The sequence below is a fragment of the Dipodomys spectabilis genome, unplaced genomic scaffold (genome assembly GCF_019054845.1).
Source record: "Dipodomys spectabilis isolate Male_0828 unplaced genomic scaffold, ASM1905484v1 ptg000230l, whole genome shotgun sequence".
Taxonomy (NCBI): Eukaryota; Metazoa; Chordata; class Mammalia; order Rodentia; family Heteromyidae; genus Dipodomys; species Dipodomys spectabilis.
Window position 1 is genome coordinate 4,113,135 of NW_024870907.1, and position 27,972 is coordinate 4,141,106.

The window sequence follows — 27,972 nt, forward strand, 5'->3', positions numbered from 1 at the left end:
TTGCAAATAAAAAGTTTAATTTCAGAAACTGAGTTCACCATTTATAAATACACTAAAGCATAGTCCAGGCAAATTTCATTGAGCAGAGGTACAGTATTGTAACACAATGACTTGTGAAGGTCATGGCGGGTGAGTGATGAGCCTCACTTGGACTATGTGACTGATGTGAAATGAGAAAATAAAGACATTGTTAAGAGAAGCTGACAAGGGCTATCTCATCGGACGTCTGCTGGATTCTGGGTTCCCCAGTGATGGCTGCTTTTCCGGTCACAGAACTAAGTCCGAGTGCATTAGCCATCCCCAGTGCACACTTTCCCTGCCAAGAAGCCCTGGCCCCCGGGGAGCCTGGGGCTGGATCTGAGCACACTGGGGTCAGTGCACACACTGCTGTATCACAGCACAGACGCATCACAGGCGTGGAGGTCTGACCCACAGGCGTCCGCTGTAAACGTAGCGTTACCACGCACTGGCTAAATCCTAGGTAGAATTTACCGACGCGGATCCAATTTCAAGGAGCTCATGATAAATAGTTGGGTTATCTCTGAGTTACCTGTAAAACCTGAAGGTAAACACCTGTGATGGGGAGGTGCTGGGACCAGGCCACCACTCCACTGGTGCTGCACGTCTAAGCTCAGCTTTGCGTTCAAATGCTGTGTCATGGCTGCAGCACACATCAGCCCCCTCCACACACCCGGGGGCCTGCGGTACAGAGCCGCTCAGGACGGCCTCATCGCCACCTCCTCCAGCTCACAGGGTTTGTCTGACAGCAAAAAAAGCTGTCTTGTTGCAAACAAAGCGACATTGAACTGAAATACAGCACCTGATTTGGTTTTTTTTTTGCTTTTTTTTTTTTTTTTTTACACAATTGAATAAAAAGCCTATAGAATAAAATTATTTACATCTTCTCTGCATTCTAGAAAACAAATGACTATCCTTAAGTTTTAAAAATCTTTACAGTTAGGAATTAAAACCTGATCATCCTATTTCATAAGGGACAAGACAGGCTGTGTCTAGTGACGTCTGGAACACGGCACGGCGACACCTGGCCCACAGGAGGAGTAAGGCACGTGCGGATGGGACGGCGGCAAGTGGCCTGATGCCTGGTCTGCGGCCTCCATGGCCTGCTAGGCAGGCCACAGCCTCGGTAAAGCAGCCAGCGCTACTTAGAACACCTCCAGTCTGCAGGTGCCATGGCGAGTTCAATACTGGAAGTATATCAGGGGGAGATTCACTTTCAAGAAGATGAGTTTTTCAAAATGCTCTGTCAAGAGCCTGGGCTGGCCGCAGCCACCAGCCTCCGTGGGCGTGCTGAACAGCTTCTCCGAAGGGACGGTACTTGGGGGACAGCCCAGAAACCTGACCGCCAAGGTGGACAGCCCAGGCCAGGAGGCGCGCTTCAGGCCCCAGTAGGTAAGTGGGTCACAGCTGTGATCCAGCACCTCCTCCTCCAAGTACGCCAGCACCATGTCTTCAGGAAGCTTCTCCCTCCCATCTCTCCTCTCCACTTTGGCCACCAGTGACCACAGACTCTCCTCCCCGCTGCAGTCTTTCGATGGGGACCCTGAGTCACAGCCATTGGAGGTAGCCGTGTCCTCTGAGGTAGAATTCAGTATTTCTAGCTCCCTGATTAAGTCTTGCCTGTACTGCTCCGCTTCCTCCTCTGTGAAGAGGGAGGCTTTGTAGCGAGGGTCCAGCAGGGTGGCGAAGACGTACCTGGGGTCGTGGAGGGTGGCGGACAGGCGGCTTGCCATGGCTTCCTTCAGCGACTTCAGCATGGTGTCAATGCCCATCGTCTCCCCAAACAGCATCTCCACCTTCCTGCTGAGGATGTGGATCATGGGGATGACCTGGCTCAGCGTGGACACGTGGGCGCTCATCTCCTGGCTTGCCGTGTCGAAGGGCCGCAGTGCGTGGCACACGGACTGCATCACCTCCCACTGGTCGCAGCTGATGAGCTCTCTGAAGTTGCACTCAACCGACATCTCGTTGACGGCCCTCTTCTGCTCGATGAGCCGCTCGAGCATGTGGAAGGAGGTGCTCCACCGGGAGGGCACGTCCTGGATCAGCGGGTGCGGTGGCAGCTCGTACTCCTTCTGCAGCTCCGCCAGCTTCTCGCGCGCCCTGGGCGAGCGGTGCACGCGCTCGCAGAGCTTCCGCGCAGTGCTCAGTAAGTTCTGCACCATCCTCTGGCTCTTGATGGCCTCGCTCACGATCAGGTTCACCGTGTGGCTGAAGCACTGCACGCTGGAGTGCTCGCCCTCACTCAGTGTCTTGCCGATGCTGGGGTTGTCAGTGACGGTGATGCCAACCCGGAGGCCGATGGAGGTCACCCAGGCTTCCCACCAGCACTGCAGCTGCCTGCGGATGCCGCTGCCGCTGTAGTCGCAGTCGATCTGTGACACGTCCAGCAGAGCGGAGCAGTGGTGGTCCTCACAGTGCGAGTGGGCGGAGGGCGCGAAGGTGACCCAGTGCGCAGTCAGGGTCAGGTACTCGCGGGTCTGGCTACTCATCCAAATTCCCGAGGTGAAGTGGACCACTCCGCTCTCGGCCTCCTTCAGATGGGACATGATGATCCGCTTCACACTGTCGTACATGCCCGGGATGGCTGTCCTGGAGAAGTAGGACGGGGAGGGTAATGTGTACTGGGGTTCCAAGTACTCGAGCAGCCGGTTAAAGCCCACATTGTCCACGAAAGAGTATGGCTGGAGGTCAAGTGCAATCATTTCTGCTATGAGACTTGTGATTTTTTTGGCAACTGGATGAGAGTCATAAAACTTCTCAGCAGGCTTGCTGAGGGAGGGCTCCGAGGGCTCCATGCTCGGGGGCGCGCGGACGCCAGGGGGACGGGGCTCCGCAGCCTCGGGGGCGTCGGCCTTGAGCACGTGGCTGTGGAACCGCTGCAGGTGGCGCAGGAGGCAGCTGGTGCCCAAGTTGGTGGGCTTCTTGCCCCTGCTAATGGTCCGGCCGCAGTGCAGACACACCACCTTGGTGGAGTCCGCGGAGCAAACCGAAAAGTGGTTCCACAGCTTGGAGGTCTTCTTGCTGCTTACGGGGAAGAGGAATGGGCTATTTCTTCTGGCCGCTGTCGGCAAGTCTATCCGTTTGGAGGCTCTTTCTGCAGAAGCCAACGTGGCATACGGAGGGTTTGCCAAGCTCGCACCCAGGAGGTCCTTCTGGCCCCCCACCACCTCTGGGTGGCGTCGGTACAGGTGCCGCATCAGACAGCTGGTGCCCACGTCCCCTTTCTTCCCTCGGCTGATGACGCAGCCGCAGTACCGGCACACGGCCTTCAGACTGTCCATAGGGGCCAGCGAGAAATGGTGCCACACCTCCGACTTGAGCCTCCTCATGACCTTCTTGTTCTGCTGGAAGATCCCCCCCGGCCCCTGCCGGGGACTCACCGGGCCCGCCGGCCGCTTCTCCAGAGAGGACAGCAGGGATGCCTCGGCGAGCTCGTCAGAGGACGACAACACAGACACGTCCCCGGGGTCCTCGCCCAGCCTGTCTGGGGAGGAGGCGGCAGAAGGGCACCCTCTCACCAGCTTCCCCAGCGACAGCACCCCCGAGCTTGGATCCGCCTCGGGAGGCAGCAGGGTGGGCAGGAGGGTGGGGGGCGCGGGGTACAGGGGCGGAATGCTGGCGCCACCCCCGTTCTCCTGCAGCGCGATGGAGCGGTGGGCCCTCCACATGTGCCTGATGAGGCAGCTGGTGCCCAGGTCCTTGCCGTTCTTCCCGCGGCTGAACTCGTTCATGCAGTGCACGCACACCGCTTTGGAGCTGTCCAGGGGGGACAGGTAGAAGTGCTTCCAGACGGCTGACCGCCGCCTGGACCCCGACGAACCCTTTGGAAGGGCCAAGCTCCTCTCGGCCATGTTCTCTGCAGCTTCGTCGCCATGGAGTGCGGGGAGGTGGGGGAGGGCCCCGGCCAGGGCCTCATCTCGGCCATACTTCTCAGCGATGGCCACATCGGAGGAAGCCTCCTCAGAGAAGACCACAGACACGGACTCCTCCTTCACTCGGTCAGGGGATGGGATCTTAGGGGCCATTTTCTGGACGAGTCTGTTGGGCGACAGTGTGGTGCCAAGGTCCCCACCGTCGGTGGGCGGGGGTGGGAGCAGGGCCGAGGGGGAGGGGCAGGCGGCCCCCGACGACAGGCTTCCGTCCTCCTGCAGGAGCTTGGTGGGGTGGGCCCGCCTCACGTGCCTCATGAGGCAGCTGGTGCTCAGGTCTTTCTCGTTCTTGCCCCGGCTGAACTCCTTCATGCAGTATGTGCATATCGCCTTGGTACTGTCTCGAGGAGAGATGAAGAAATGCTTCCAAGCGGGAGACTTCTTCCTGGAGCTGGCGTGCCGGCTGGAGAGGAGGCTCTGGGCCACGGCCTCCATGGCCACGCTGTAGAGCGTGCTGCTGTACTGGGAGAAGAGGGCGCCGCAGTCATCCTCGCTCTCGGGAGGCGGCCGGCAGGCACAGTCTGCCTGCATCCCGGCCAGCTCCCCACGGTCGGCCTGCCTCGGGTCCTCCGGCTCACTTTTAAAGTCTGTTCTTCCCATGCCACCACCGGGGTTTTGGTTGTCATCGTCCTCCTCTGGTTTGAAGTCTCCTTTATTGGAAATAAACCCCCCATCCCCTGGGGGACAAGCTTCCCACAACTTCTCCATGGCCAACCATCCCTAGCCCGGCCCCCTCATTGTGGGAGTAGCTCAGCTCATAAAAACCCGGCCAGATTCCTTCTTGTGCCCCAGACACAGATTTCTTCACCTTTTCATCGCCACTCTGTCTTTCAGGATATTTCTGTGAACACGGCCGGTCACCACCAGCACTGGAAGGCAGGGCTTGTAGCTCATAGGAGCACATTGGCTCGGGGCACGTGGCGGTGCCCTCTGCGCCCGCTCCGACCTAACTCTTCACGCATGGGCACATGGGTGCAGTGCAGACTTGCTTCTAGCCTTGAAGACAGGGTCCCCAAAATCTTGACAAGACGTACTCGATTGTTTTGGGTTTCCTGTAAAAGACAATTATCAAAGTAAGCCAAGTAAGCCCAGAACTGAACCACACATTTCAAATCTATACTGTCGTGGCCTTACCTGCCAGAATACATATAGGAGGAAGAAACTGAAAAACTCATTTCCGACAGCTGTTTTTGTTTTTGTTTTCCCCCCAAATACAAAAGTCTATTTTGCACCTAACACTGAAAAATCAGCAGAAAGTAAATGTTGAACTCAAAATCAAATGGGGGCCTGGGAAGGTGGCTCAGTGGTAGAGTGCTTGCCTCACAAGCATGAGGCCCTGGGTTTAATTCCTCAGCACCACATAAACAAAAAAGCTGGTAGTGGCTCAAGTGGTAGAGTGCTAGCCTTGAGCTGAAGAGCTGAGGGACAGTGCTGTGCCCAGGCCCAGAGTTCAGGCCCCATGACCAAAAATCAATCAATCAATCAAATGGGCTCTTAGGAAGACTGGGGAAAGGAATAAAAAGCTATGCTGACATTAAGTAGATTTACACCTTCACCTTTCAGTTTGCCAGAGGTATGTAATAGCTGAATTCCTGAAAATATTTAGAACACTCCAACTAAAACTGGGTGCTGGTAGGTTCGAAGCCAGCCTGGGCAGCAAAGTCTATGAGACTCTTATCTCCAACTAATACCACCAAAAAACTAGAAGTGGAGCTGTGGCTCAAGCTGTAGAGCATTGGCCTTGAGCAAAAAAGCTCAGGGAAGCTGGAAGGTGGCTCGGTGGTAGAGCGCTTGTCTTGCACGCATGAGGCCCTGGGTTCTATTCCTCAGCACCACATAAGCAGAAAAAGCCGGAAGTGGTGCTGTGGCTCAAGTGGTAGAGTGCTAGCTTAGAGCTGAAGAGCCAAGGGACAGCGCCCAGGGTGAGTTCAGGCCTCACAACTGACAAAAAAAAAAAAAAAGCTCAGGGACAGTGCTGAGGCCCTGAGTTCTAGCCCCAGGACTGGCATAATGACCCCCCCCCCCAACAAAAACAAAAACCACTCCAATTAACCAATTTAAGAACCACTTAACAGCTAACCTGGCTTGGAACCCAAAGGAAAATAAGGATGTGGGGTGGGAGTGGAGTAATTTAGTAATAACAAAAGCTAACGTTGGCATCTGAGGATCTCGGTTCAAAGGTAGCTTAGGCAGACAAATCCTTGAGTCTTATCTCTACTTATATAGCAAAAGTCAGAAGTGGGGGTGGGGCCCAAGGGGGAGAGTGCCAGGCTTGAGTGAAAATGCCCAGTGAGGACATGAGGCCTTGGGTTCAAGTCCCAGGACTGGCACAACTGCGCACTGGCCATTTCCCTTTCCTTGCGTGAAATCTAGTCAAACATTTCATCCTTTTTTTTGGTTTAACTGAAGGCCTTGTATTTGCCAGGCAGGTGCTCTACCACTTGAGCCATGCCTCTAGCCTCCTTTTATGTTATTTCCCAGGTTGGGTCTTGCTTTATGTCTGGGCTATAACCCTCCTCATGAGTCCCTGTCATGGGGGATGGGCACTGACCACTGTGCTGGCCTGCACTGATATTACAGGTGTGTGCTGCTGTGCCCGACACTGGTTACCCAGGCTGGTCTCAAATCACCTCTTCCACTACCCTCCCAGGCAGCTGGGATTACAGGCTTGAACCACAGTGCCTGGCTCCACCCACCTTTATATTTGCTTATGTATTCACTGTAGTAAGTTTTCCTGCTTTGTTTTTTGTCAGATGTAGGGTTTGAACTCAGGACCTGGGCGCTGTCCCTGAGCTTTTGTGCTTAAGACTAGTGCTCTGCCACTTTGAGCCACAGCTCCACTTCTGGTTTTCTGGTGGTTGTCTGGAGATACGAGCCTCAGCTATGTCATGTTTTTTAGGTCTAGAGAAAATTTGATAAAAATCTGTCTTTCTGAGCTTAACTCTGTTGCTCAACATGATAATCCTCAGCACCATTTTCCTGTAAACAATGTAATCCCATGAGTTTATACATAGTACATTAAAATCTTAGCCAGGAGCTAGTGGCTCAGGCCTGTAATCCTAGCTACTCAGGAAGCTGAGATGTGAGGATTGCAATTTGAAGTCAGCCTGGGCAGGAAAAGACCACGAGACTCTTGTCTCCAATAACCGGAAAAAAGCAGAAATGGAGCTGTGCTCAAGTGGTAGAATGTAGCAAAAGAAGCTCAGGGACAGCCCTCAGGCCCTGAGTTCAAACCCCAGGACAGGGACAAAAAAAAACCCCAAAACTATTCATCCTTTGATAGTCACCTAGTATAATTCCACAGCCTGGCTACTCTGAGTAGAGTTGCAATGGTATATACTGACTTTTCTTCATATATATGCTCAAGTGTCACCACAGTGTCATTAGGGGTGCGTGTGTATGTGTGTGTGTATGTGTGTGTGTGTGTGTGTGAACGCGGGCATGCATGCGTGCGTGCAGGACTTCTCTCTCTTGCTTAGTTTTTTGCTCAAGGCTAGAGACTGAGGGCTGGGAAGGTGGCTCAGTGGTAGAGCCCTTGCCTTGCATGCCTGAGGCCCTGGGTTCGATTCCTCAGCACCACATAAGCAAAAAAAAAAAGCCAGAAGTGGCGCTGTGGCTCAAGTGGTAGAGTGCTGGCCTTGAGCTGAAGAGCTGAGGGACAGCGCCCAGGCCCAGAGTTCAGGCCCCACGACCGGACCCCTCCCCCCCCCCCCAAAAAAAAAGAAAAAAAAAAAGGCTAGAGATTGAGCCACACCTTCACTTCTGGCTGGTTAAATGGGAGACTCTTCAGCTCTCAACCTCCTGAGAAGCTAGGATTACAGGCCTGAGCCACTTTTTTAAAGGATGCACTAGCTTGCATCCCAGTGTCGGGTGTGTGTGCCAGCATGTGCCACGCGCTTTCTTGGGAGTAGAGCTATTCCCACTGGGGTGAGAGGCAATCTTAGTACTACTGTGATTTGCATGTAACTTCCCCATAAGGATATTAACACTTCATGTATTTATTTGTATTTCTGAAAACTGTTTATCCATGGTTTAAATGGATTATTTGTGGTTCTGGTGTTCAATTTTTGACCTCATTATATATTTTAGGTATTAATCCCATGTCTAGCGGATAGGTGGCAAAGATTTTCTTCTAATCTGTGGGCTTTTTTATTCCGGTACGTGTTTTCTATCCCTCCCCCACCCTCATCATGGGGCTTGAACTCAGGGGCTGTCCTTGAACTCCCTGCCCAAGGCACTTTGAACCACAGTGCTACTTCTGGTTTTCTGGTGGTTAACTGGAGGTAAGGGTCTCATGGACTTGTCAGCCTGGGCTGTGAGCCTCAGATCTTAGCATCCTCAGTAGCTAGTATTACAGGTGGGAGCCACCAGCACCTGGCTTGTTTCTTACTCTAATAATGGTGTATACTGAAGAGCAAAGTTTCTTTCTTTTTTTTTTTAAATTTAATTTAATTTTATTTGTGAACATACTGTACAGAGGAGTTACAGTTACATGGGCAGGATAATGCGTACATTTCTTACCAAGCATTGCAGCCTCCTCCTTTGTTTACCCTTCACATCCCTTCCCAGCCTCCCCCCTCCCCCCCAATCCCAATCCTTCTCCTCCCCCTCCCCCCCCCCCCCCCCCCCCCGCACTAACGTTGTAAAGCTCGTTTTGGACATGACAACTTGTACTTCTCATTGTTGCAACAGGTCCACCTGTATCCTTAAACAACTGGTTTTTCCCCATCTCCTCCACAAGTTATACTGACATCAAATATAGTGAAAGCAGGGGTTATACTGTGGGGGAGGGACATACAAAGCAACAAAGAGATAATCTTATAAATGTGTTAGAAACACATGCATGAAAAAAAAAAACATTAAAATACACATCTAAGGGTTCATTTTCCTGACATCACATTATCTGACCTTTTCCGCTTGACTCATACATATACTAGATATTACAAATAAGGGAAACCATGGGACCTACGTTTCTTTGGGCCTGGCTTACTTCACTTAATATAATTTTTTCCAAGTTTTTCCATTTCCTAACAAATGGGGCAATGTCATTCTTTCTGATGGAGGCATAGAATTCCATTGTGTATATATACCACATTTTCTTGATCCATTCATCTACTGAGGGGCATCTGGGTTGGTTCCATATCTTAGCTATGGTAAATAATGAAGAGCAAAGTTTCTTAAATTTGACAAAGTCCAATCTGTCCATTTATTTTCTTTTTGGTGTCGTATCTAAGAAATCTTTGTTTAACCTAAGGTCCTAGTGACTGTGTTTTTTTTTCGTTTGTTTTTGGTCAGTCATGGAGCTTGAACTCAGGGCCTGGGCACTGTCTCTGAGTTTGTTTTGCTCAAGGCTAGCACTCTATCACTTGAGCCATGGTGCCACTTCTGGCTTTTTCTCTGTATGTGGTACTGAGAATGGAACCCAGGGTTTCATGCATGTTAAACAAGCACTCTACCCCTGAGCCACCTTCCCAGCCCAGTGACTGTTTTCTTTTAGAGGTTTTTGTGGACTTTTATGTGGAGATGGGTAATACTACGGCTTGTACTTAGCTTTTTTGCTCATGGCTAGTACCCTACGATTTGAGCCCTGCCTCTAAGTCCTGTCTTTTTTTCTGGTAACTAGAGATGGAGTCTTGGGGATTTTTCTGCCTGGGCTGGCTTTTAGGCCAGAATCCTAAAAGAGATTCTGGTAGCTAGGATTATAGGTGTAAGCTATTGGGCTTGGTGTTTGTTGTTTTTTTGGACAGTCTATGTTGTCCAAACTGGCCTTGAATTTGCAATCATCTGCCTCAATCTGCCAAGTATTGAGATTACAGCTTTCTTTTACAAGTTTTATAGCTTTACATAGTTTCAGAACTTTGAAGAATTCACATTCATTTTTTCTACCTATGGATATTTGCTCTAACACCATTTGTTAAAAAGATTATCCTTTCTCTACTAAGTGCCCTTTTAATTTAGTTGACTATCAGTTGTCCATATGGGTTTGAATCTATTTCTGGACTCCGGTTTCTCCTACTGATTTCTGCCTATATTTTTCTTTATGTCTTCATATAACTCAGTCCTTCCCCTTCCAATTATGACCCAAGAGAAATGAGATGCAACATAAACCAAGCTCAAAACAATTGTACAGAGTGGAAATCTACCAAAGAGCAGATTGGTAGCCACTAAGGCCAAATGGCAATATGTGTGTATGTGTGTGGGGGTGCTCTTGCTCACATTCTCTGTCTCTATATACTCTTGACTTTTGACTGATGTAATAGCTTGACACACACGTGTACCTGTATACACATGTCAGCATGAAGAGTCCCACACAGACTTCATAGCAGCTATTCATATAGACATACATTCTCTGATACATTTACCTATCAGATTATATACTTTACATATGTAGACTTTATTACATGCCAATTAGACACAAAGTTGTCTTTTTAAAGGCAAGAATTATCAGAATGGATAAAAAAGCAGGACTAATTGTATGCTTACAAGAAGATTCTTTCGACATAAAGACACCACCAGTAACCCAAGGATGAACGAGGAGAATGCTAAGCGTTATATGCATGCAGAGGAGTTCAGGACAGCGCACCAGGGTCAGTACACCTAGAACACCCAGGCCCACACATGCACACACCCAAAGCACGCAGGCCCATATGTGTACACATCTGCCCAGACTTGCAACTCAAACCTATGGTCAGCTCTAGGAGAGCCCAGGCCATTCAGTACAGGGGCAGAGTTTACTTTACCTATCAAATGGTTTGAATAAATAAGGACATGGAAACAGGACTTAGGCAACTCTATTATCAATGTTGACCTGACATCGACTGCACAACCAACCAGGAACGTACATACTATTTACAAGTGCACAGAAAACACTCCCCAAGGTTCTGTTTTATGGATGATATAAAGAATCTTTTTTTTTTTCCCCTGTTGTTCGTGGGACCTGAACTCTGGGCCTGGGTGCTGTCCCTCAGCTCTTCAGCTCAAGGTGAGCGCTCTACCACATGAGCCACAGCGCCATTTCTGGCTTTTTCTGCTTATGTGGTGCTAAGGAATCAAACCCAGGGCCTTAGGCATGCGAGGCAAGCACTCTACCACTGAGCCACCTTCCCAGTCCAATGTAAAGAATCTTAATGTGTCTGCCTGTCTGCCTGCCAGCTACCTACCTATTTAGCCATCTGTGTGTATGTATTTTGAGATAGGGTCTTACTATGTAGTCTAGGTTGGCCTTCAACTCAGGACCCTCTTGCCTCAGCCTCCTGAGTGCTGATTACAGACACACTATACTCAGCCAGACTCTAAATTCCTGAATCCCTCCAAAAAACAAACCCAAGAAACAGAACTATGAAATCACAACCCCATGGATGACATCAACGATGAAATAAGACTGTCAGCTGAGCACTGGTGGTTCACACCAGGGTCCTACTCAGGAGACTGAGATCTGAAGTTCCAGGTTTGAAGTCAGCCCAGGCAGAAGCGCTTACCAGTCTCTATCTCCAGTAACCAGCAAGTAGTGGAGGTGTAGCTCCAGTGGTAGAATGCCACCGGTGAACAAGCAAGCTAAGTGATCTTGAGGACCTAAGTTCATGCCTTTGTACAAAAAAAAAAAAAAAAAGGTGGGCACTGGTGGCTCACGTCTGTAATCCTAGCTACTTAGGAGGCTGAGGTCCAAGGATCACAGCTCAAAGCCAGCTTGGACAGGAAAGTCTGTCCATGAGACTCTTATCTCCAATAAGCCACCAGAAAACTGGAGTTGGTGCTGTGGCTCAAGGTAGAGCACTCACCTTAAGCTGAAGAGCTGAGGGACAGCGCCCAGGCCCAGAGTTCAAGATCCATGACTGACCAAAAAAAAAAAAAAAAGTCTGAAAACTATTTCCAATACAGCACCGAATGGCAGCTATTTCAGATGCTGCTATCCTCAGCCAACCAGGACTCACTGGACACCACTTCCCCTATGCTGGATAGACATAGAACAAGCCAGAAAACCAGCACAGACATGCAAGACTTGAGTAAACCATCAACCACTTGACCCAATGGATGTCCACAATAGACCACCTGGCATATAAAACCCCATATAGCACCATTTGCACCCTAGGCCACAATGCAAGCATTTACGACATTCAAAACTGGACGATCTGAAACTATACAAGGTCTCTAACCACACAGGAGTTATGTTATAAACCAAGTTGAGGGTGTGGTGATGCCTTCCTGTACTCCCAGCTATTCAGAACACAGAGGCAGGAGGATTGTGAGTTCAAGGTCAGCCTAGCAAGCGTAGTATAAGTCCGTATCTTAAAAATGAAACAAAACCAAATGGACTGGGAACAGAGTTCAAGGGGTAGGGCATTTGCCTAGGAAGTGTGAGGTCCTGGGTTTAATCTTCAGTTCAGGAAGGAAGGAAGAAAAGAGGAAAGAAAGGAAAAAAGGAGGGAAGGAGGGAGGGAAAAAAGAAAGGGAGGGGGAGGGAGGGAAAGAAAATGGCACATATCCTAGTATAGTCCCTGGACTTAGAGAAAAAGATCTGTTGGATTCTTAGGCAAAACAAAGTCATTTCCAAGAGCAAGAAAACAAACACTCTATTTTGACAGAAGAGCTTCAAGCTAGAAGATGAAGGGAATTACATGTTTAAAACACTAAAGGAAAGCAAACGTCAACCAGAAGTGTTCAGAACAAAGGAGAGCTGCCTGCCATCTGTGTGCAAGCCCGCAGGAGCTGAGGCTGTGTCCCTCCTGAGAAACACCCCGAACAAAATCTCAGCCAGAGAGAGATGGGATCTTGGCACTGGTGTCACATCACTTAGCATCCAGGTCCCGGCTGGAAGAGCACAGCAGGCAATGGCTGTGGACACATGCCGCACAGGATGGCTACAAGGGAGGAAGGGGAGGACGCAGAAACCTCTGCGTGGTTCCAGAAGGGACACAGGGAGAGCTGGCACTGGCATGCTAATGTGTGCAGGGGAGAGAGGGGACGGGCAGTGCTTGAGAGCAGATTCTTGGTCTCCTACATCTGAGAACTAAGACTAATGGCAAAAGTGAGACCAACAAGGAAGTGGGAGGCGTGTCGCCACCCCCCACTGTAGCGTACAGATGTGTGATGGCTCTGCCCGTGGGCAAGGCCAGGGAAAACAAGGTGCAGCCACCACAGCCAGGAGCGCCTCAGAAGCATCTCTTCAAGACAGAAGCCAGGGCTGAAGAAGTGGGCAGGAAAAAGACGGAGTGAGCCCAGAACACCTTGGCTTGCCAGGTGCAAGGGTCGGCTGAGAGCACGAGGACTAAGTCCAAGGATCTGGATCCAATTTGTAAAGGTTCCCATGGTCCAGGGAGGAACTGCACCATGGCAAGGAGCTGCCAGGATGGTAAGAGCAACGCATTAACGCACGCAGTGTGGAAACTCAAGAGCTCACTGTACAAAGAGAAAAAAAATCCCATTTTGGTCACTGCTAGTTTATGTGTAATTTAGGAGTCTCTCAAAGCTCCACGTGTAAAAGTTTGCAGCAGGACTGTGACCCTCAGGAGCTGAGAGCAGGCACCCTGGGGGGCTCAGGCCTACTGTAATCAGGGGAACTGTGCAAGGCTTCAGGCTGGCACCAGTGGCTCACGCCTGTAATCCTAGCTACTTAGGAGACTAAGATCTGAGGATTGTGATTTGAAGCCAGCCTGGGCAGGAAAACTCAGGAAACTCTTATCTCCAATGAACTACAAAAGAGCTGGAGTAGAGTCGTGGCTTAAGTGGTAGAGTGCTGGCCTTGAGGACGTAAAAACAGACAACAAAACGAAACAACTTCAAGGACAGTGCCCAGGCACTGAGTGAAGCCCCAGAACGGACAGACAAAACAAAGAAGTGAATGGGAGCACACCTCCCCCAGCAGCTGGGCACAGGGCCATGTGCTTTCATCTCTGAGACATAGGGAAATAAAACAGGATGGCAGCCCAGGCCTAAAGCAAGACGCTATCCCCCAAATAACCAATTCCACAGGGGCTGGCAGAGCGGCCTGGGAGGCAAACACAGGAGAGCTCTACGGGACAGGGCGGGCTCCCGGTCACTGAGCTGTGCCCTCAGGGGCACTGCGGTCCTCTCTGCTCCTCCGGGGGAGGGGCGAACACCTTCACTCCCAGCCACACGAGCACAGGTGTCCTGCTGCCCTCACACAAAGCAGGACAGTATTTGACACTGATTGGTAAGTAGGAAGATGGAGCACTTAGCTTGTTTCCCTCACAAGCTGCAACCCCAGGCACACCCGGGCCTGGCCAGAAGAGGCCAGGCCTCCAACACGGAGGAAGCAGGAGCCCAAGGCACCACCAGCAGTTCAACCCTCTTCTGGATAACACCTGCGGGGACAGCACCCACAACTGTCAACATCGAGACGAAGGTGCCATTTTGTTTTGTCTTGTTGAGACAAGATGGTGCTACGTGGCCCAAGCTGGCCTGGAACTCATAATCCTGCTCTGGGCCTTCTGAGCGCTGGAGTTACAGACATACGAGCCACGCCTGGCTGTGGGGCCTTCCTTCTGTGCTTTCAGTCCTGGGGCTTGTGCTCAGGGCCTCAGGCTCGCTTAGGAGGAGGCAACCTGTCACCTGAGCCATGCTCCCTGCTCTTTCCTACTTTTTATTTTAGTTTTTGGGTCAGTTGTGAGGCTTGAACTTGGGGCCTAGGTGCCAACTCTGAGCCTCTTCATGCTCAAGGCTAGAACTCTAGCACTTGAGCCACAGCGTCACTTGTGGCTTTTTCTGAGTAGTTTATTGGAGAGAAGAGTCTTACAGACTTTTCTGTCCTGGTTGACTTTGAACCGCAATCCTCCAATCTCAGCCTCCCGAGTAGGATTATAGGCGTGAGCCACCGGCACTGGGCCCATTTGTTTTTTTTAACTGGGTTCTTGCCTTTTATTCCCAGGATGGCCTGGACCACAATCCTCTCATTTACAACCATGGGAGAGAGGGGGTAACAGGTGTGTGTCCTCCCAGCCAGCTTCACTTGGCAACTTTTTGCCTGGGCAGTCCTTGTCCAGCCATCCTCCCGAGCAGCTAAGACCCAAGTCATGAGCCACCATGCCTAGCTTATGAGGTGCTGCTTCTGGTGGCTCTGGGGTTTGAACTCAGGGCCTTGTACCTACTATGCAAGCCTTACTCTACTTGCTGAACCACACTTCTAGCATGAGAGCCTTTTTTTTGGTCATGGGGCTTGAACTGGTTTTCGCCCTCAAGACTAGTTCTTTACCACTTTGAGCCACAACTCTACTTTCAGTTTTTTTGTGTGATTAATTAAAAGAGTCTCATGGACTTTTCTGCCTGGGCTAGTTCTGAACCACAATCTTCAGATCTCAGCCTCCTGCATATCTAGGACTATAGGCTGAGCCACCAGCGCCCAATATAAGGTACTTCTTCAAATCAACCTTTTTTGTTATTGTTGTTGGTCATGGGGCCTGAACTCTGGGCCTGGGTGCTGTCCCTCAGCTCTTCAGCTCAAGGCTAGCATTCTACCACTTGAGCCACAGCACCACTTGGAACTTTTTCTGCTTAGGTGCTCAGGAATCAAACCCAGGGCCTCATGCATGTAAGGCAAGCATTCTACCACTGAGCCACCTTCCTAGCCCCTATAAGGTACTTCTTGATAGAGCCACATAAAAGGAATCATATTCAAGGTCTACCATGAATCTGATCAGGCCTCTAGACCTGTCTATCATGTACAGTGAGCCAGAGGATAGGAAAAGAGCAAAGTCACCAGTGAGCAGAAGGCCTCGGGACACTGAACTATCATTAAAATCCTCCGGCCAGGTGGGGAAAGAAAAGCAAAATGTAATATACACATCTGAAATATCATGTGAAACCCCTTGATACAAGTAGTACATCTTTAAAAATTTAAAAAAAAAAAAAAAAAGACAAGCTGGGTGCTGGTGCCTCACGCCTGTAATCCTAGCTAATCAGGAGGCTGAGATCTGAGGATTGTGGTTCAAAGCCAGGCCGGGCAGGAAAGTCTGTGAGAAACTTATTTCTAATAAACTACTCAAAAAAGCCTGAAGCTGGGCTACGGCTCAAGTGATAGAGCACTAGCCTTGAGCAAAAGAAACTCAGGGACAGCACGCAGGCCTAGAGTTTATGTCCCAGGACTGACAAAACAATAACAAAAACAAAAACCATAAAGGAAGACTTGGCGTGGGCTTGGCATGGGCAGGCTGGGGAGCAGGGGAGCTGGGGAGGGAACGCAGTGTGGGGACATAGTTTGCACACGTGAAGGCCGTGGAGATTGACTTAAGGGGGACTGATAGAAGGGTGGCGTGGGTGACATGGTGTGTACACGTGGGGTAGTGCCCCTGTACGATGGACATAGCCTAATAAAAACAACTAAAACCAGGCCAAACTTGAGGGACTACCTAAGGAAGAAACAGCCACACAGGTCAGGCCGGGGCCCCTTCCCTGGGAGGCCAGAGGCCGGGTGTGACAGGAGACAGCGCCAGTCAGGGCCAGGTGACTCACTAAGCCATCCCTATTTACTCAGCTTCACCACCATGCTACACTTCAAACTGAAACAGGCTTAAAATCTCTCTTCTGAAGCGAAACAACAAGGTCTGTAGAGCACTGGAACCAAACCAACAAAGGGACTGGGGGTACAAGACATTTCACAACAGTGATGCGGCACAGGGCTCAGGCGGAGCAATGGTGCTAGGTGCTAGGTCAATGCCATGTTTGAATATAGCTTGTCCCCACTGATACTTACCTTGAAATTAAATCCCAGTTATCAGCTAGCTATTAAGAGGCGTACCAGGTGGCACCTCTGAGAGGTGATGGGGGCTCTGTCCTTGTGAATGGGTTAATCCACTCATGCGATTACGGGATTACTGGTCTGCTATAAAAGCCAGTGTGGTTAGGGCTCTTACATTTCCTGCCTCTAGCCATGAGATGGTCACATACTACCCACCACAGACACTACCTGAGACACACCACCCAGCACAGACACACAGACATGAGACACCACCCAGCACAGACACACAGACATGAGACACCACCCAGCACAGACACACAGACATGAGACACGGCTCAGCACAGACACACAGACATGAGACACCACCCAGCACAGACACACAGACATGAGACACGGCTCAGCAGCCAAATGCTTATAAAGCTTTGTGGCTGGGCCAGGCCACAACACAAAACAGCGTGCTGCTTCTCCTGCCACCGAACGCGGCCCACATTGCCCAGCAGTTGCGCTGCTCAGTCTGTTTCTGCTGCTGTGACGCAAGTCCACGAAGTGAGTTAGCTTAAAGACAAGAGGCATTTCCTCTCAGTTTTAGAGACTTGGAACCCCCTCCACGGAGCTGGGACCTCCGGTGTCTGCTTTGGCTCACGTCCTGGCTCACAGACAGCACCTTCTTAGAACAGGTGCTTAGAACTGCTAAAACATTGCTAAAAACATTGACTTCCTTGCCTCCATTTTGCAGTTATCCCTTTTGCTCTTCTCTCTCCAACAGTCACCTTGGGTTCCCAGAAGGACAGAACTGACGGATAACATCTTTACGACAAGGGATGGAAACTACCTCCAAGCAACATTGGAGCCTCATGGGGACAGGTGGCCCCCAAATGACAATTACCTATAATAAGAGACTTACCCCCCCCCCCACAACCAGTAGGAATAACCCTCTCAAGAGAAGATAGAACCAGAACTGAGATAAAAATCCACCAGGCCACACTCTGCCTGGGACCACTTAATTATGCATAGTTCTCACCCCTGCCCCAGTTCAGTCTCTGTTTAAACCTAAAGCTCATGTCAGTACCCTGAAGATGGCTGGAATACTTAATTTGCCTCTTACTGAGGTGGTTCTGTGCCATATAACGAACTTTACTCTAATTCATTCATTCTTTCTCTCTGTAGTACTCAGGGCCTCGCACTTGCTAGGCAGACATTCTACCACTTGAGTCATGACCACAACCCCTTCTGCTTTTATTTTGTAGGTGGGCCTCACGTTGACTCTAGGAGTGGAATGCCAGCCCTAAGTAAGAAAGCTGAGAACCCAAGGCCCTGAATTCCAGTGCCATCACCAATGCACACAGTTGCACACACCCTAGAAGCCACCTTTGTGTCCATTAAGAGCTGACAGCTTTTCCTATCCTGCACCCCATCCTGCTGAGACATCGGGTGGCTTGATCCCCAGGTCCCAAGGCCAGCCCAGCAGGAGGGCTGCACTGCTTCCGCTACACAGGGCACCTGGGGTCAACAGCGTACCTGCCCATAAGCATCTGGAAGGTCAAGTTAACTATGGAAATTAAGGAAGAACTTTGTTTTCCTACTGCTTGACTACTTTTGTACTTTTTTTGTTTTGTTTTGTTTTTGGTTGATTGTGGGGCTTGAACTCTGGGCCTGGGCGCTATCCCTGAGCTCTTCAGCTCAAGGCTAGCACTCTACCACGTGAGCCACAGGGCCACTTCTGGCCCTTTCTCCTTATGTGGTGCTGAGGAATTGAACCCAGGGCTTCATGCATGCAAGGTAAGCACTCTACCAACTGAGCCACTTTCCCAGCCCCCAATTCATGGTATTTAAAGACTACATTTGCCTGGAGCTGGAAGGTGGCTCAGTGGTAGAGTGCTTGCCTTGCATGCATGAGGCCCTGGGTTCGATTCCCCAGCACCACCTAAGCAAAAAGAAAAAAAGCCGGAAGTGGCGCTGTGGCTCAAGTGGTAGAGCACTAGCCTTGAGCTGAAGAGCTGAGGGACAGCGTCTAGGCCCAGAGTTCAGGCCCCACAACTGGACCCCCCCCCCAAAAAAAGAATACATTTGCCAAGCATCAGTGGCTTATACCTGTAATCCTAGCTACTCAGGAAGCTGAGATCTGAGGATCGAGGTTCAAAGCCAGCCCAGGCAAGAAACTCAGTGAGACTCTTATCTCTAATAAACTACTCAGAAAACCGGAAGTGGTGCAGTGGCTCAAGTGGTAGAGCACTAGCCTTGAGCTGAAGAGCTGAGGGACAGTGCCCAGGCCCAGAGTTCAGACCCCAGGACCAAAGCTTTGTTCACCTAAAGGGCTACAAGCAATAATATACAAATGTAGGTTAGGGGTACACCTCTTGGGCAGTCTCTTTGACTAGCATCAAAAGGCGTTGGCTTCTATTCTCAGCACTGAAAACAAAAACTAATCTAAACCAAATTAATAAAATAAAATATATAAAGCTACCTTTCTTCACTAATAGAAACCAAAGCACTGAAGAAACGGCTGGTTGTAGGTCTGAAAAAGAGCAGGGAGAGACAGGCAAGTAGCGTGTTGAGTGAAGAGACGCAGGAGCGGCTCTGGAGGGTCTGGCTGGTCACACACTCCCAAGGCAAAAGACATCTGGTAGACTGAGGCTGTGAATGAGTAAAGACCAATTAGCATGCCTTGTTATTCAAAGAATAGAAGGAAAAGTAATTCTTGGCATGAGAGAAGTAGCGGTTTCCAAACACTGCCTGGAGGCTGGTCCTAAACAGAAAGAGTAAACGTGTGGTCTCCGGACTCGGAAGGAGAGCTCAAGAGAAATTGCGGGGAGGCCGGTGCTCACAAGTCCACAGGTTGCTGGCCCCGGGAAGGAGCACAGAGTCCTAGGCTGATGGGATGTGTTCCCCAGGAGAGCTCACCTGGTGCTCACACGGGGTCCCATGGGGCTGCACAGGACAGGGCAATCTCAGACGCAGTATCACCCATCAGCTGTGCGCCACCTAGACACACTGCCAGGACACAGAGAGCAGACTGGGCAAAGAACACCTGCTGAGATTAGAAAAAATCAGCTACTAAAGACATGGGCAACAACTGGGCCATGGAGACTGGATGACACTGGGGCTCCGTGTCTGTGTCCACAGCACCCACAAAGGGACTGTGAGTACAGAAGCGTTCTCTTCCCTTTTAGGAGGAAAGGACTCTTGGAGTGAGGTGTCTTCATGTCTACAATTTGTTTCAAAAGGGCCAAGCGTGGGCTGGGCCCTGGCTCAGTGGCCAAGTGCCTACCAAGCAAGTGCAACATCCCGGGTCCCTCCCCAGTACAAAAAAGAAAAGACAGAAACAGCCAGGCGCCGGTGGCTCACGCCTGTCATCCTAGCTACTCAGGAGGCAGAGATCTGAGGATCGTGGTTCAAAGCCAGCCCGGGCAGGAAAGTCCGTGAGACTCCTATCTCCAATAAAGACCACCAGAAAACCAGAAGTGGCTCTGTAGTGCAAGTGGTAGAGCGCTCACCTTGAGTAGAAGAGCTGAGGAACAGCGCCCAGGCTCAGAGTTCAAGCCCCGCAACTGACCAAAAAAAAAAAAAAAAGAAAAAGAAAAGACAGAAACAGCCAGCCACACTGAGACTTCGTAACACAACCTCTGAAAACCTAATGACATTCCCACTTTCCACTGGGGACCTGTGACCCTCAAGGAACACACCTGGGGACAAGCCGACCCTTAAGGAACACCAGGAACTCTTGATCTCCAGGTCAAACCCCTGCCTGGCTCACACCAGGAGAAGGATGTGAATTCAGGCCAGGACTGTGCCTGAGAGCAACCTTAACTACCACAGCGACTCCCACATCTGTGGGGTTAGCAATAGCACCAAGAGCCCAAACCAGCACCGCCACAGGAATTCTGCACCCACGCAGAGAAAAACTGCCATCCTGCCCGGGGCCAACCTGAGACGGAGTACTGGAAGCTAAAAGCCAGAGGCAGCGGCACAGGGTTAAACTTCAGAGCCCCAGAACCAAAGCTGTGTCATAGGACAGCTTCGGAAGCCTGATAAGGCTGTCTTGGAAACAAAGCACACTCCACTGCAGGCAGACAGCATGTGAAGGTCATGAAGGTCGCTGGCTCCTGACGTGCTAGGGCACACCCCAGAGCACCCAGAGCACCAGCTGCTCAGCACCCTCGCCACCTCACAGTGTTCACCAGGAACAGCCCTGAAAATGAGGCTGGGGCTGAGAACTGCTGGAATTCCTCAACGTCTATTACTACAGATTAAGGAACCCACTCCCTGAGGCAGGCAGGTAGAGAGAGCCCGCTGTGAGTCTGAGCGGGCAGCTACAGGCGCAGGACGCTCTAGATGAAAACCGGCCTCTGACAACATGTCTGTGGAAATGATATAGGGAGACACAGCAGTCCAGCAGCTGTGGGGCCACCTGGCCAAGGGGCTTTCCGCCCAGGACTGGGGAGCAGGCAGCTGAGCAGTCAGGAGCGCAGGACGGAGGCAGCAGCCCCAGTCCAGTCTCAGCCGCCGCTGAGACTTGTACAACAGGGGCCATGGCTGCGGGGGGGGGGGGGGGGGGGCGGGCACCCACTGGTAGAGGTTGGAACTAAGCTCACACTGTGTTGGACAGGGGTGCAGCTTTTCCAGCCCATGTAACGTAAAGCTACATGTCCACATGTATTCCTAAGGAGCTGGGAGTGGGCTGCAGCAGAGGAGCCTGGCTGCACCGTTCTGACGGCTCTCGGAGGGCCCGTGCCTCTGTCTGGACTCTCCAGTACCCATTCCTAGCGGAAGTGTTCTAAAGCACACTCCTCAGACAGAGACCCAGCACCAACTCTGCCTTCACCTGCTGGCATTTCTCCTTGAAGCATTCATTAACTTTCTTCCTTCCTCTCCTCCTTTCATTTTTGCTCAGGATGGCCTTGAACTCTTGGGCTCAAGTGAATTTCCTGCTCAGCTTCCAGAGTAAGAGGGTTACAGGCACAACAGCTATAGGGCTTGTTCTCTGCTTTGCTTGTTCTCTGCTTTACATGGACCCCCACTACTACTTTGGTTATAAAGACACTGTTGTAAGAATGACATGGTACATAGAGCAAAGTGTGTCTCCCCAGGTGCCCTCTCCTCAGAAACAGGGAAGATTTTATTCCAGAAATGTCTCCCACTACTTAAACTACCAACAGCACATATCAGATAATACGCTGGCACCGTACCTCGAGTCTCCTGGCTCTCCTCAGGTCACCAGGGCGTCCCTCTTCACCCTCCATTAGAGCTGATCTGGTTTGTTGAGGTTGTTTTTTCTGCTTTTTCTTTGCTTTACTACCTTTGTGGCTCAGTTATCTAATAGTGTGAAGTGTATTCAAGGCTGCAAGGTCTTGGGGACACGTGTCCTCCTGCAGTGGCTGGCTTTCTAATGAAGACTCCTGATTTAACTCTCAAAATGTGGCTGCTCTGTATCTTGTGGTCAAATTCACCTATACAACTGTCACATCGCATGGAAAACCAGGCAGCATTCCCACTGAGGAGCAAAGAGAGGAGCTGAACGGGACTGCTGAGGAAAATGGCATCCTGAGTGACGGCATCCACTATGCTCTGGGAGCTGATGGTGGTCCTTACAAACACGCCCCGACAACCCAATACCTCTCCCTAAAGCACCTGATAATTTACTTAAAGCCTTCTGACGTTTTTGGGGAAATGGATAAGAGCATCCTTTCCACAGTGAAATTCCCTTTTCTTCCAAATTGTCTTCTGTACTTTGTGGTGAATCATAGACTCTCATTCCTAACTATATTTCTTTTCTTTTCTTTTTTTTTTTTTTTTTGTTGGTCATAGGGCTTGAATTCTGGTGGGCCTGAACACTGTTCCTCAGTTCTTCAGCTCAAGGCTAGCGCTCTACCACTTCAGCTACAGTGCTACTTCTGGTTTTCTAGAGGTTTATTGGAGATAAAGAGTTTCATGGACTTTCCTGCCCAGGCTGGCTTTGAACCGCGATCCTCAGATCTCTGCCTCCTAGTAGCTAGGATTATAGGCATGAGTCACCAGCACCGCTTCTAACTATATTTCTCTAATCCTTCTCCTGGCCTTTGTGATCTAATAGGGTTTGGGATGATTAGATTGATTCATAGGCACACATACACACAAAAATTAGCTCAAGGACTGGGTGTGGTGGTACACACGTGTAATACCAGCTATTCAGAAAGCAAAGATCCTAGTTCAAAGCCAACCCAGGCAAAAAGTAAGGCTCCATCTCAACAAGCAAGCTGGGCACAATGGCATGTACCTGCAATGCCGGCTAGGAGTGATACACAGGGAGAACTGCGGTCCAAGACTGGTCCAAGCAAAAACACGGGTCTCTGAAAATAACTATAGCAAAAAAAGGCTTAAGGACATGGTTCAAGGAACACAACACCTGTCTAGCAAGTACAAGGCCACAGTTCAAATCCCAGTATAGAAAATAAGTAGCAAGTAAATGATTTAGGGTATTCTGGGAGAAAGAAAAACCTAGGCACTGAAAAGCAGGGCACAGAAGGCTGGGGTATAGAAAGCAAGAGCCCCTGAAGGGCAGTAAGCCTGGCATACTGGTGCACTTCACACACAAGAAGGTCAGAGTGGAGGCACTCAGAAAGGGTAAAGCTTACACACACACCGAGACTCTTATGAAGAATTCAGAGACATACGAACATCCAAACATCTGTATGTGGGAACCATACATTCCTACATGTCTTCATGCCTTGAAAATGCTAATGACGGGCTGGGAAGGTGGCTCAGTGGTACAGCTCTTGCCTTGCATGCCAGAGGCCCTGGATTTGATTCCTCAGCAGCACATAGAAAAAAGCCAGAAGTGGCGCTGTGGCTCAAGTGGTAGAGCGCTAGCCTTGAGCTGAAGAGCTGAGGGACAGCGCCCAGGCCCAGAGTTCAGGCCCCACGACCGGACCAAAAAAACAAGAAAATGCTAATGACAGAAGAATGACAGTTGGTGAAGAAAGTGTTCTGGGCAGACACTTAGAAGGAGACAATGCTGATAGAAGAGTCTGTGGCTTAGCCTCCGACTTCAGGGGCCTCCGCCACAGGGCTAAGCACCAGCTACCAAGCACTCACTCACCTGCTCCCTCTTACCAACCCGCTACTGCCCAGTCAGGTAGCAGTTTGTCACGAGCCATGGGGAAGTGAAAAGGAAACTTAAAATGGAAGATGAGATCACAAGGTCTCAAAGTGAATGTTTTAATGAGACTTTCCAACTCACAGGTGACCTCAGTTCTGCAGACTGGACCGAGGGGCAGGAATTTCTCACAAGCAATCTGAAAATAAGTACTCAAACTCCAAAGCTAATGCTATCCTGCTCAACCTCAAGACACACTTTCAGTCTTTGGAAAGTATATTTGTAACAGGCACTTAACAACTGGTTTGTTACATTTTGTGTTGCTGTCATGAATTAAAAGCAGGAAATTAAAAGCAGGAGAAAAACCTGGCATCTCGGACTCAACCTGATATTTGTCTTTGCTCTAGGCCATTAAGTTTTTTTTTTAAACTGTGATTATAAAGGTGATGTACAGAGGGGTTACAATTACACAAGTCAGGTAAAGGTTACATTTCTTTTCTTTTTCTTTTGTCTGTCGTGGGGCTTGAACTCTGGGCCTGGGCGCTGTCTCTCAGCTCTTCAGCTCAAGGCCAGTGCTCTACCACTTGAGCCACAGCACCACTTCTGTTTTTTTTTGCGTAGTTTATTAGAGATAAGAGTCTCACGGAGTTTCTTGCCTGGGCTGGCTTTGAACCTCGATCCTTAGATCTCAGCCTCCTGAGTGGCTAGGATTACAGGGGTGAGCCATTGGCACCTGACAGAGGTTACATTTCTTTTTGGACAATGTCACCCCTTTAGGCCATTCTTTTAACAGTCACCTTGCAATCACTTTGGCTTTAAGGAAAGGGGAGACTAATCAATACTGTCTTTATGACAAGGGACTCAACCTAAACTAAAAGAACAGCAGAGCCTGTAGGACAGATCACCTTGAAATGAGGACAATTACTTAATGAACAGCCTGCACCCTAGAGCTGGAGGAATCTCACAGAACCAGACTACTTTACTTCCTGTAATTGACGACAATGGCAACAACTTCTCTGGAACTTGGGAGAACCAGAACACAGATAATAACGACCTGTCACCAGAACTTTTTTTTTTTTGGTTACTTATGAGTCTTGAACTCTGGACCTGAGTGCTGTCTCTGAGCTCTTCAGCTCAAGGCAAGCTCTCTACCACTTGAGCCACAGTGCCACTTCCAGTTTTCTGGTGGTTAACTGGAGATAAGAGTCTCACAGACGTTCCTGCCTGGGCTGGCTTTGAACTGTGATCCTCATCTCTCAGCCAAATGAGTAGCTAGGATGACAGGTGTGAACCACTGGTGGTGCCCGGCAACCAGAACTCTTCAAGTATGCGTATTTTTGTCCCCTGCCACCCCATCTTCCTCCATCTAACCCCAAGTCTTTACCCTGGAGATGGCTGAAGATTAATGACGTGCCATCTTCCTGTAGCACATCAAGCCACAGAAACATCTCCTTCTGCTGCTGTATTTCTTTCTTACCACTTTCACTATATTTTAGGTCTTGCCTGAATTTACTCTGGGCCAAGCACTGAGATGACCACAGTAACAGGACCATAGCAGAAACTGAGGTAGCTGAAGCCACACACAGACAAAATGCAGATCTGAAATGAGGAAAATGCACTGACTGTGGACTGTTAACTGCCTTTTGCTTCCAGAGCTCCACTTCCCAGTTTTCCTCGCTTTCAAACAAACTGGAGGCCCACATAACTTTTATTAGAGAAACTATGCTCATCAGCTGCCTGACATAGGTAGAAGTCAACCACCTGCCCTCATAATTTAGTCTCCTCCAAGGTCTTGGAGGACAAGTATGTTAACAGTTTTCACACCCCCAAACACACCACCTTCGGTAACAAATTGTAAGAGTCCTGTAGTAAATTACCTGTCAGATGGACTACGAGTCTTAGCTGCTCTTCCCCACCAATATAAGAGACTGCTCTCTGCCTAAAACTTAGGTCTCTGAAGCTCGGGATCTGTGCTGCAGTGGATCTTTTCTGGAGAAAAAGCTAGAGTGAGGAGCGGTGTGGTCTGCCTGAAGGCTCACAGTTGGTGCTTTCCTCAGCTTTCAGCTTGTGTTTGAGACCTGCGGGATGCAGAATTGGATGTGGAAAGTTCGGTTCCTCTCTCAACACAACCATCTGGGAGGGAATGAGCTCACAACCAATAAAAAATCAACCTCCAAACCCCAGCCGTGGGACCCCAGCCCCAGGATGGACAGGAGCCCAAGTTGAAAGGCAGCAGGTCTTGGTGGAGAGCCACCGGGCCGTCTCGCTGCTGGGTGGGCAAGCCATGCACCCTGTCCAGCCCCCCCCCCCCCGTCACAGACCACTGCAGGATGTGCACCGTCCAACAGCCTGCGGGACATGCAATGTCCAGCACCTGATCACAGACCACTGTGGGGCGGCACCGTCCAGCACCCCGCCCAGCACCCGATCACAGACCACTGCGGGGCGGCACCGTCCAGCACCCGATCACAGACCACTGCGGGGCGACACCGTCCAGCACCCGATCACAGACCACTGCGGGGTGGCACCGTCCAGCACCCCGTCCAACACCCGATCACAGACCGCTGCGGGACACGCACCGTCCAGCACCCGATCACAGACCACTGCGGGGCGGCACCGTCCAGCACCTGATCACAGACCACTGCGGGACGACACCGTCCAGCACCTGATCAACAGACCACTGCGGGGCGGCACCGTCCAGCACCTGATCACAGACCACTGCGGGGCGGCACCGTCCAGCACCCCGTCCAACACCCGATCACAGACCGCTGCGGGACACGCACCGTCCAGCACCCGATCACAGACCACTGCGGGACACGCACCGTCCAGCACCCCGATCACAGACCACTGCGGGGCGGCACCGTCCAGCACCCCGATTACAGACCATTGCGGGGCGGCACCGTCCAGCACCCGATCACAGACCATTGCGGGGCGGCACCATCCTGGTCCTCGACGGCGCCCCGGGCTGCCGGCGGGGCGAGCCGCGCACCCCGTCCATGACCCCGTCCACCACACGCCGGTGCTCGACGGCGCCGCCCCCACCTCCGCCCGGCTGCTCCGGCGGGACGGCGCTTGCGGGACGGCGGCCCCCGAGGGCGGGCGTGCGGGACGCCCAGGAAGGGACAAAAGGAGCGCAGGCGGCGCGGGGCGGCCCAGGCCGTGTCACCGCGCCGAGGCGCTGTCCCGGACGCCACGACGTGGCGGGGCTCGGCCCCGTCAGCCGGCCGGGCGGGGAGGCCGCTCCGGCCCGGCCCGGCGCCCCAGCGGACAATGGCGCGCCCCCTCCCCCGCCCCGCGGCGGCGGCGCCCGACGGTGGGCGCAGACCGCGGAGGAAGCACCCGAGCGCACTCACCTGGGCGCCGGCTGGGCGCGGCGCGGGCCCGCAGGCAGCGGACGGCGCGGAGGGCGCGCCCATTCATTAGCCGCTTTGTCTGCCCCCGCCGTCCCTCCCGCCACCCCGGCCCCGCCGCCCGCGACGCCGCCGGACGCTGCGCCCCTCCCAGGGCCCCGCGCGGCGCGGGGGCGGGGCCGGGGCGGGGCCGCCGCGCGCAGGCGCAGTCCGCCGCACCTGCCCCGCCCGGAGCCCGCGCCCGGGCCCGGTGCTCCAGCACGCTGCGAACCACAGGTGGGGCGGGGCCGGGAGGGCCCGCGCAAGCGCCGTTCTGCCCTCTCGCCCCGCCCCCGCTCCACAGACAGATCACGCATGCGTAGTTCTGCGCGTCCCGAGCGCCTCCGGGAGGCTACGCAGGCGCAGTCTCGCGCTCCGCCCCTCGTGCCGGGCCCCGAAGAGCGTCGTCCTGCGCCGCTGGCCAAGCGCGCTCCACCCGGCTCTCCACCAGCCGGCCGCTGGGCTTCCGAGCTGGCGGGCCGGGCGGGCGGAGGGCGTGCCCCCGCTGAGGCTCCGCTCGGGCCGCGGGCCGCCCCGCCTACCGGACGGAGATCCAGGGCGTGCGCCGGCCCGGGCCGGCTCTCGGGGCGTGTCGCGTGCGTTTTGCGGCCGTAGGTCGGCGCTCGCGGTGTGCGCGGGGTCCCGCGGAGGCTTCCTCTCTGCCACCGGAGTTCGAACTCGGGGCCTTGGGGCCACCGGACGGGCCGCTTCTGCCACCTCGCTTTGCGGTACGCGTGCGCGCCTCGTCCCCGAGCTTCGTGTGCCCGGCCCCGCCCCGCCCTCGGGGGCGCGCCGGAGGCGCAGTGCCCTGCCTGGGTGCCGGCCTCGGCCCGCCGTCCGCGCTTGAGCGGCGCGCGCCCGGCCCGTGGT

At 51.9% G+C, this 27,972-nt stretch overlaps 1 protein-coding gene across 1 annotated transcript; it reads right to left on the reverse strand.

Annotated features, from left to right (window-relative positions):
• Zbed4 (zinc finger BED-type containing 4) lies at nt 1-27,106 on the reverse strand. The gene is made up of 2 exons (XM_042698032.1): nt 27,067-27,106; nt 1-5,002 (listed from the first exon to the last, which is right to left on the reverse strand). The coding sequence occupies exon 2, from the start codon at nt 4,656-4,658 to the stop codon at nt 1,200-1,202; it is 3,459 nt and encodes a 1,152-aa protein (XP_042553966.1). The 5' UTR covers nt 4,659-5,002; nt 27,067-27,106; the 3' UTR covers nt 1-1,199.
• Between the last annotated feature and the right edge of the window lie 866 nt (nt 27,107-27,972).